This window comes from Rattus norvegicus, chromosome 1 (assembly GCF_021556685.1).
Source record: "Rattus norvegicus strain SHRSP/BbbUtx chromosome 1, alternate assembly SHRSP_T2T, whole genome shotgun sequence".
Lineage (NCBI taxonomy): Eukaryota > Metazoa > Chordata > Mammalia > Rodentia > Muridae > Rattus > Rattus norvegicus.
This window is the reverse complement of record NC_141534.1, coordinates 221,870,009-221,880,662: the sequence shown is the minus strand read 5'-3', so window position 1 is coordinate 221,880,662 and position 10,654 is coordinate 221,870,009. Positions and strand designations below refer to the sequence as shown.

General features: G+C 37.8%; 1 protein-coding gene across 1 annotated transcript; it reads left to right on the top strand.

Moving 5' to 3' along the window:
* Positions 1-9,485: 9,485 nt before the first annotated feature.
* Positions 9,486-10,451, top strand: Or5bb12 (olfactory receptor family 5 subfamily BB member 12). The gene is given in 1 exon segment (NM_001000249.1): positions 9,486-10,451. A coding segment is annotated over 1 exon segment (966 nt).
* The last annotated feature ends 203 nt before the right edge of the window (positions 10,452-10,654 follow it).

Genomic DNA, 10,654 nt, shown 5'->3' with positions numbered 1-10,654 from the left:
CATTGATTTTTATATGAAGTTGGTGATATAGTGATTGTATATGAGATTCTTTTTAATTATGTTAATTTTACTTTTGATGATGTGTATTTCAAGAATAATCAATACAAATATTAACAACCATGTGTTTGTTGAATTATTCACAATTGTATTAAAATTGAGCTAAGTAAAATAATGTTAGTGTTTTCTTTATTTTATTTTTTTTATTAACTTGAGTATTTCTTATATACATTTCGAGTGTTATTCCCTTTCCCAGTATCCGTATGGTGTTTCTCAGCCATTAGGCATTCCTCAGCTGTGAATTCTTTGTTTAGCTCTGAACCCCATTTTTAATAGGGTTATTTGTTTCCCTGTGGTCTAACTTCTTGAGTTCTTTGTATTCTTCTATTTTGGATATAAGGCCTCTATCTGTTGTAGGATTGGTAAAGATCTTTTCCCAATCTGTTGTTTGCCGTTTTCTCCTAACCACAGTGTCCTTTGCCTTACAGAAGCTTTGCAGTTTTATGAGATCCCCTTTGTCGATTCTTGATCTTAGAGCATAAGCCATTGGTGTTTTGTTTAGGAAATTTTTTCCAGTGCCCATGTGTTCCAGATGCTTCCCTAGTTTTTCTTCTATTAGTTTGAGTGTGTCTGGTTTGATGTGGAGGTCCTTGATCCACTTGGACTTAAGCTTTGTACAGGGTGATAAGCATGGATCGATCTGCATTCTTCTACATGTTGACCTCCAGTTGAACCAGCACCATTTGCTGAAAATGCTATCTTTTTTCCATTGGATGGTTTTGGCTCCTTTGTCAAAAATCAAGTGACCATAGGTGTGTGGGTTCATTTCTGGGTCTTCAATTCTATTCCATTGGTCTATCTGTCTGTCTCTGTACCAATACCATGCAGTTTTTAATCACTATTGCTCTGTAATTCTGCTTGAGTTCAGGGATAGTGATTCCCCCTGAAGTCCTTTTATTGTTGAGGATAGCTTTAGCTATCCTGGGTTTTTTGTTATTCCAGATGAATTTGCAAATTGTTCTGTCTAACTCTTTGAAGAATTGGATTGGTATTTTGATGGGGATTGCATTGAATCTGTAGATTGCTTTTGGTAAAATGGCCATTTTTACCATATTAATCCTGCCAATCCATGAGCATGGGAGATCTTTCCATCTTCTGAGGTCTTCTTCAATTTCTTTCCTCAGTGTCTTGAAGTTCTTATTGTACAGATCTTTTACTTGCTTGGTTAAAGTCACACCGAGGTACTTTATATTATTTGGGTCTATTATGAAGGGTGTCGTTTCCCTAATTTCTTTCTCGGCTTGTTTCTCTTTTGTATAGAGGAAGGCAACTGATTTATTTGAGTTAATTTTATACTTTGCTGAAGTTGTTTATCAGCTTTAGTAGTTCTCTGGTGGAACTTTTGGGATCACTTAAATATACTATCATGTCATCTGCAAATAGTGATATTTTGACCTCTTCTTTTCCGATCTGTATCCCCTTGACCTACTTTTGTTGTCTGATTGCTCTGGCTAGAACTTCAAGAACTATATTGAATAAGTAGGGAGAGAGTGGGCAGCCTTGTCTAGTACCTGATTTTAGTGGGATTGCTTCAAGTTTCTCTCCATTTAGTTTAATGTTAGCAACTGGTTTGCTGTATATGGCTTTTACTATGTTCAGGTATGGGCCTTGAATTCCTATTCTTTCCAGGACTTTTATCATGAAGGGGTGTTGAATTTTGTCAAATGCTTTCTCAGCATCTAATGAAATGATCATGTGGTTCTGTTCTTTCAGTTTGTTTATATGATGGATCACGTTGATGGTTTTCCGTATATTAAACCATCCCTGCATGCCTGGGATGAAGCCTACTTGGTCATGGTGGATGATTGTTCTGATTTGCTCTTGGATTCGGTTTGCCAGAATTTTGTTGAGTATTTTTGCGTCGATATTCATAAGGGAAATTGGTCTGAAGTTCTCTTTCTTTGTTGTGTCTTTGTGTGCTTTAGGTATAAGAGTAATTGTGGCTTCGTAAAAGGTATTCGGTAGTGATCCATCTGTTTCAATTTTGTGGAATAGTTTGGATAATATTGGTATGAGGTCTTCTATGAAGGTTTGATAGAATTCTGCACTAAACCCGTCTGGACCTGGACTCTTTTTGGTTGGGAGACCTTTAATGACTGCTTCTATTTCCTTAGGAGTTATGGGGTTGTTTAACTGGTTTATCTGTTCCTGATTTAACTTCGGTACCTGGTATCTGTCTAGGAAATTGTCCATTTCCTGAAGATTTTCAAATTTTGTTGAATATAGGTTTTTATAGTAAGACCTGATGATTTTTTGAATTTCCTCTGAATCTGTTGTTATGTCTCCCTTTTCATTTCTGATTTTGTTAATTTGGACGCACTCTCTGTGTCCTCTCGTTAGTCTGGCTAAGGGTTTATCTATCTTGTTGATTTTCTCAAAGAACCAACTTTTGGTTCTGTTGATTCTTTCTATGGTCCTTTTTGTTTCTACTTGGTTGATTTCAGCTCTGAGTTTGATTATTTCCTGCCGTCTACTCCTCCTGGGTGTATTTGCTTCTTTTTGTTCTAGAGCTTTTAGGTGTGCTGTCAAGCTGCTGACATATGCTCTTTCCTGTTTCTTTCTGCAGGCACTCAGCGATATGAGTTTTCCTCTTAGCACAGCCTTCATTGTGTCCCATAAGTTTGGGTATGTTGTACCTTCATTTTCATTAAATTCTAAAAAGTTTTTAATTTCTTTCTTTATTTCTTCCTTGACCAGGTTATCATTAAGTAGAGCATTGTTCAATTTCCAAGTATATGTGGGCATTCTTCCTTGATTGTTGTTGAACACCAGTTTTAGGCCGTGGTGGTCCGATAGCACGCATTGGATTATTTCTATCTTTCTGTACCTGTTGAGGCCCGTTTTTTGACCAATTATATGGTCAAATTTGGAGAAAGTACCATGAGGAGCTGAGAAGAAGGTATATCCTTTTGCTTTAGGATAGAATGTTCTATAAATATCTGTTAAGTCCATTTGGCTCATGACTTCTCTTAGTCTGTCTACGTCTCTGTTTAATTTCTGTTTCCATGATCTGTCCATTGATGAGAGTGGGGTGTTGAAATCTCCTACTATTATTGTGTGAGGTGCAATGTGTGTTTTGAGCTTTAGTAAGGTTTCTTTTACGTATGTAGGTGCCCTTGTATTTGGGGCATACATGGTGATCTGATAGGATGCATGGAATTATTTCAATCTTCTTGTATCTGTTGAGGTCTGTTTTGTGACCAATTATATGGTCAATTTTAGAGAAAGTATCATGAGGTACTGAGAAGAAGGTATATTATTTTGTTTTAGGATGAAATGTTCTATTGCTATCTGTTAAATCCATTTGGTTCTGTTAGTTTCTCTGTGTCTCTGTTTAGTTTCAGTTTCCATGATCTGTCCATTGATGAGAGTGGGGTATTGGAAATCTCCTACTATTATTGTGTGAGGTACCATGCGTGCTTTGAGTTTTTAATAAGGTATCTTTTATGAATACAGTTACCCTTGCATTTGGAGGATATACAAGATTGAGAGTTCATCTTGGTGGATATTTCTTTTGATGAATATGAAGTGTTCTTCCTTATCTTTTTTGATAACTTTTGATTGAAATTCAATTTTATTTGATATTAGAATGGCTACTTCCTCTTGTTTCTTGGACCCATTTGCTTGGAAAATTGTTTTCCAGCCTTTCACTCTGAGGTAGTATCTGTCTTCGTCATTGAAGTGTGTTTCCGGTATGCAGTAAAATGCTTGGTCCTCTTTATGTATACAGTCTATTAGTATATGTCTTTTTATTGGGGGAATTGAGTCCATTGATGTTGAGAGATATTAGGGACAAATGTCTGCTTTTTCCTATTTATTTTGTTGTTGTTGTTGTTGTTGTGAGAGGTGGCTATTTTTGTTGTTATGTTTTTTCTCTATCTTCTTTTAGGTTAGTTGAAATTACATTATTTTCTAGCTTTTTCTATAGTGTAATTTCCCTCCTTGTGTTGGAGTTTTCCATCTATTATCCTTTGTAGGGCTGCATTTGTAGAAAGATATTGTGTAAATTTGAATTTGTCGTGGAATATTTTGTTTCTTCATCTATGGTAATAATGAGGTTTGCTGGATATAGTAGCCTGGGCTGACAGTTGTGTTCTCTTAGGGTCTGTAAGACATCTGCCCAGGATATTCTGGCTTTCATAAGTCTGGTGTAATTCTAATAGGTTTGCCTTTATATGTTACTTGACCTTTTTCTCTTACTGCTTTTAAAATTCTTTCTTTAGTGCATTTGGTGTTTTGACTATTATATGACAGGAGGATTTTCTTTTCTGGTCCAATCTATTTGGTGTTCTGTAGGCTTCCTGTATGTTTATGGGCATTTCTTTCTTTAGGTTAGGGAAGTTTTCTTCTATAATTTTGTTGAAGATATTTACTGGTCTTTTAATTTGGGAATCTTCACTCTCTTCTATAGCTATTATCCTTAGGTTTTGTCTTCTCATTGTATCACGGCTTTCCTGGATGTTTTGGGTTAGGAGCTTTTTGCATTTTGCATTTTTTTTAATGTTGTGTCAATGTTTTTTATGGTATCTCCTGTCCCTGAAATTCTCTCCTCTATCTCTTATATTCTGTTGGTGATGGTTGCATCTATGACTCCTGATCTCTTTCCTAGGTTTTCTATCTCCAGGGTTGTCTCCCTTTGTGATTTCTTTATTGTTTCTATTTCCATTTTTAGATCCTGAATGGTTTTCAATTCCTTCACTGGTTTGGTTGTGTTTTCTTTATTTCTTTAGGGGATTTTTATGTTTCCTCTTTAAGGACTTCTACCTCTTTACCTGTGTTATCCTATATTTTTAAAGGAGTTATTTATGTCCTTTTCAAAGTCCTCTAACCTCATCATGAGTTGTGATTTTAAATCAAAATCTTGGTTTTCTTGAATTATTTGATGAAGTTCATGATTGTGTGAAGGGGTATCCAGGGCTTGCTGTGGTGGAGAAAATGGGTTCTGATTATGCCAAGTGGCCTTGGTTTCTGTTGCGTACGTTCTGGCCCTTGTCTCTCACCATCTGGTTATCTCTGGTGTTAGCTGGTCTTGCTGTTCTGACAGTAGCTTGACCCTTCTGTACGTCTGTGTGCTAGCACTCCTAGAGACTGCCTTTCTCCCAGCAGGATCTGGGTACAGAGGTCTGTAGCACAATGTCAGTTCCAGACACATACCAGAAGCTCTACTTTATTTAAGACCAGATATTCTGTTTCTGACTAGACTATTTGGGTTTTTCAATTCCATATTTATTTTAGAGAAAGTCTTCAGCATTGCTTTCTCTTTAATAAGTTCATTTCTCGACTTTCATTGTCTTTCATCATTTCCATCAGCCTTGTGCTTATCTTTTCCTAAGCATTTATTCTTCTTAAGCTTTCTCCTTGATTTCATTGGGCTGTTTTTTGTGTCTTCTTAAAATTCCTTGAATTATTTGATGAAGTCTATGATTGCTCCTTTAAATTCTGTGTCCTGAAGTTCATCTAGATAATTCTCAATGACAAGGATTTCTAGAGGATTGGTAGGTTTGGGTGAGAATATAGTTGCTTAATCTTTCATGTTGTTGTTATCTGTGGGATAATATCTGAGCATGGGGACTTCCTTTGTTAGATCCTTGGCTAGTTAGCCTATGGATAGAGCACATTGGAGAAGAGGATAAGATGATGGGGCACACTGTGTCTAGAGTTTAGTGAAATGAAGTCAAGTGAACAGAGGGAACTGTACAGGTTGTGTTTCCTGTTCTAAGCCTGGTATATGGAGCTAGACCTATTTGATTGGAAGATTAGATATAACATGGGAGAGTCCCATGGTTTAAGGTATGGAAGATCCTGGCCCAAGTTTCATTCTTTTGCAGTACACACAAGGAAAGCTAGACTACACTAGTATACTGGTTGTAAAACCCAGACCTAGTCTGCAGCATTGCAGAAAAGCTGTGAATATGAGGTCAGGGATAGTTATCAAGCAAAACCGTGGAGGAAGATTGGGAAGTCTGGGTACTTAGTGGGAGTGTTACAGGCTACCTACATCAGGTATGGCAGGTTGTAGCAGAAGCCTAGGTATAGGTTTTGGCACTGGCAGGGACAGTCAGACTCTAAACAATGGTTTAAATATTATTTTGTTACACACAGCTAAGTAAAAATTTTAAAGGGACAAATGAAAATAAAATAGGAGGCAGATTACAATCACATGGAGAAATTATCATGCCATGTATCTGAATAGACTGGCTTATTCTGTAGCCTGGATGATCACTCTTACTCCCCCTAAGATGCTCCTCCCACCCACGTAGTGCCTAGTTTTTTCCTGAAGGAAAAGTCAAAACCTGAGGACCAAATGGACATGAACTAAAACCTTGTTGGTATCTTGTTTACAAAGCAACAAGCATTTTTCTTTCCGTGTATTTGGATAGAGAAGATCACAAGAACATGTAGAGAAAAGAGGAAGGGCTCTGTCTTGGTATGTACTTTGGGAACATCATATATTACTTGTCTTCTCTAAGTTTTCTAAACCCACTACTAGGTTAGAAGCTCATTCTTGCTCTTTTCCTCTTCATTTCTGCCCTTATGCTCCTTCTGCCTTTTCCTTATTCTTTAAACCATAGAGCTACACCAACACAAGGGGAAGAAGAGATCTATTTGTCACTTCTCATCCCCAAATGTCTGTGACATCTTTTTTAACATGTTTCGTCCATGCAGTCCCACTTAGAAGTTAAGAAAATTGGTCTAGAATATGAAAATAGAGGACTTGAGAATCCATTAGAGGGAGTCTGACTCAGAGTTACAGGGAGAAGTGGTGATGGTTTTTATAGAAAACTAGCATAAGGGATAGCAAGGTTAGGCATGACTTCTATATGAACTCTAGGATTCTTTCAGGATGAAATCAAGGTTTGTTGACTTCAAAATGTCTCAAAAGATGAATGCTTTCCCAAGAGTGTAGCTCCTGAGCAGGGAATTCCTTCTTAAAGCTGGTCTCTCCTCTATAGCCCAGGAGACCTGTTATTTATAGTTTGTATGGCTTTAATTGCTTACCTTTGGTGTAATTTGTGCAGTCAACTCTTTTCTTATATGCAACAGAGAAAATCCACACGTACTTAAAAGCTTCTTGCTCCACAGCTGGCTCATTGCTGAACAGATGGAGTCCAAGCTTGCAAATAATAAAACAATTGCTCAACTTAAAAATAGTAAGGAAATGAGATAGATTCTCCAGAACCTAGAAGTGGAAACATTTATTGGTCACTTCTTAATACCTGGATGCACCACAAAGAAGAGGGAGTTGGATCACAAGAAAGGAAATCTTTTCAAAACTCTAGGTGAGTCCCTTAGAGATTCTGTAACAAGGTATGTCAAGTGGCTCAGATCCAGATACAATTTTATAGATTTACAAATAGCTTTGTCTAATCATCCTTCAATGCTGAGATTCACTATGTAATTATTTTTGTGCAGTTTTTAACACAGCAATCAAATATGTAGAAGGTTGATATGAATATGTAGGCTGTGTGAATATACATTAGCATATGGGGAATGGGGACCAGATGGGTGGTCTGTAAAAGCCTTTCCTCATTCAGTTGATGTTGAGGTCTGAGAACACAGACTTGGAATAAGAGCTGTGAGTTGATTTTGAGGGGCTTAACCTATCTGATTTCTTTCATTGAAAAAAGTTAAATTTATAAAAGCTATTGTTCCTTACAGAGCAAATCTAGTATGTTTATCAAAAGCATAAGCATGTCCTGCTTTGCTCCTTTTGTTTAACATTGCTTTCATGTGGTAGGGTAGGTAGAGTCAGCAGTAATTTAGTGAGAATTTGAAAAGGCTGAAAGAAATTATTATTTAATATTTTCACAATACATAAATAATAAATACTTGAAAATATGTTTAATCTGTTTTCAGCATTGTAAAATGCAAAATGTACACAAGCATTACATGGTCATGTCATTCTCCTTTATTTTACAATTACAATTTTTTTAATTCTATACTCAAATGAGATGGATTAATAAGTTATAGAGTGATTTCCATACAAACATAAGACCTGACTTTTTGGATCATCAACATCCATGTAATAAATCAAATATTGTGACATGCACCTGTAATCTCAGTATTAGAAAGTTAGAGGTAGGTGGATCCCTATAGTTCTCTGGTCAGCCAGTCTAGCCAAACTGAAGAAGTCCAGGCTCAGGAAGAGACCCTCTCTCAAAAGTTAAATTAAAATAGATAGTAAATAAACTAGATAACCATCATTAATCTGTGGTTTCTACATACATATACACACAGATGATTATGTATATACATTATTTGCATGGCCAACACTGAGGGACATTATTTTGAGAAAATATCTCACTATGTTGTATAGATTGGTCTTGAAAATGTGAAGTCAGGCAATTCTTTACCTTATCCTCCTGAGTCGTGTGACTACTGGGATGCACCACCAGATCTGGCTATAAGGAACTTCTAAATACATGACTATGAAGGGCAAAATGAAAAAGAAATGTGGGAAAAGGAGAAATAAAAACAGGGACCAATGTCATGCTTGATCCTATGAGATTAGTCCCATTTTCATTGTTCCCAACAGACAAAGTTCTTCGTTTTTTGTTCCTGACAATAGTTGGTTTAATCGTGATTGCTTTTTCAACGTAATCTAAGTAAATACTATGAAGGGCTGTCAAAAATCTTAAAGGAAAGGAGGATATCAGGGATTTTTATGTTATCTTTCAATGTCCTCTTTTATTTGCTAAGTAAGCTCAAGTGAAGCTTAAATGAGGAAAGTATATTATATCAAAAAATAGTGAGAAAACGTAGGAGAAATGTTAGGGATCTTTCTTGATAGCCCTCCACTTTGGATCTTTTGCTTTGTAATTTGGTTTTGAGACAAAGTCTCTCACTAAATATTGTCATTAATGGCTAGACTGGATAGCCAGCTTCAATATCTCCCTGTCTGCACTGACCCCCGTCCACTCAGCTCTGAGGTTACAGACATACTCTGCAAGACCCTGACTTCTACCTGGGTGCTGTTACCTACATGAAGACTCCGGTCGTCATGCTTAGTAACATGAACCGATGGAAGCATCTTCTCAGCCCTGTGACTGACAGCAGTTTTAATGGCCTTCTCATTGCCCAGTTCGTTTGCACATCCTTTCTTCCTGCATCTAGTTGGTATTAGCTCACAGGACTGTATCTCCTCTTCATGCCATACAGGGTTTCTTGATTTATAATTATGCCTCCACAGGGATGTTTTACAACTTACCTGGCTATAGGATTCTTTATAGAAGGCTTTGACATATCAACTCGCCAAGAACATTGTTTTTCATGCTGCTATTCTTTAATAAGAAAAAGCAAAGGTTATATATTTCACTGAGAAACATTGAGGCACCATGCCCAAGAGTATGGGGTAGAGTAGGATGAGGTGAAGTGTTGGGGGATGAAAAATAACATAATCTTCTTCTCTCACCTTTCCTCAGCAGATGATGACAAGCAGATCTGTGTTGGGAGATGGAAACCACACCTCAGTGACCATGTTTGTCCTCCTGGGGCTCTTGGAACAAACTGAACTACAGCTTATCCTTTTTCCTGTCTTCCTAGGAACCTACATCATTACTCTGATTTGGAACCTGGGCCTGATCATCCTCATCAGAATGGACTCTCACCTGCAAACACCCATGTACTTTTTTCTCAATTTCCTGTCATTTATAGATATATGCTATTCTTCTTCTATCAGCCCAAGGATGCTTTCAGACTTCTTAAGAGCAGAAAAGACAATTTCCTTCACTGACTGTGCCACTCAGTATTTTGTTTTGGCCTGGATGGGTATGTCCGAGTGCTACCTGCTAGCTGCCATGGCCTATGACAGGTATGTGGCCATCGGTAGCCCTCTGCAGTACTCAACCATCATGGCTCCCAGTCTTTGCTGGAAAATGGTTGCTGGTGTCTATGGGAGTGGTTTCTTTAGTAGCTTTGCTCAAACAGTTGCTTGTTTTAATCTCTACTATTGTGGGCCAAATGTCATCCATCATTTCTTCTGTGACGTGCCTCAGATCATTTCCTTGTCTTGTTCTGATCCCTTCATCTGCCAGCTGGTTCTTTTCCTGGCGGCTGTTTTTATTGGGTTTGGCTCTTTCCTTGTTATCCTCTTATCCTATGTATTCATTGCAGTTTCCATCCTGAAAGTGGCCTCATTCAAGGGCTGTGTCAAGGCCTTCAAGACATGTGGCTCCCACCTGGCAACAGTGACTCTCTTCTATGGCACAATCCTCTCTGTGTACATGCACCACAGCTCTCAGCATTCCACAAAGCAAGACAAGGTGCTGTCTGTGGTCTATACTATCCTCATCCCCATGATAAACCCTCTGATCTACAGTCTGAGGAACACAGAGATCAAGGGGGCCCTCAAGAGAATGATGAAGAAGGCACCACATTTACTTCAGAAAGCATAGTTCTGGGCAGGTACCGTCCTTAAGGGGAGGGCAGGATTAAAAGCATTGAGGAGACCTTCTGTAGACCTTTGTGTTAACAGATGTAGTAATAATGTGGTTGAGCAGACAGATATAGTAATCACCTGGCTTACTTGGTACCTGGTGTTACTGTGTTAGCTGTTTTTAGGTGATCTGTCTAAGACAATGTTGTTGAAACTGAACAC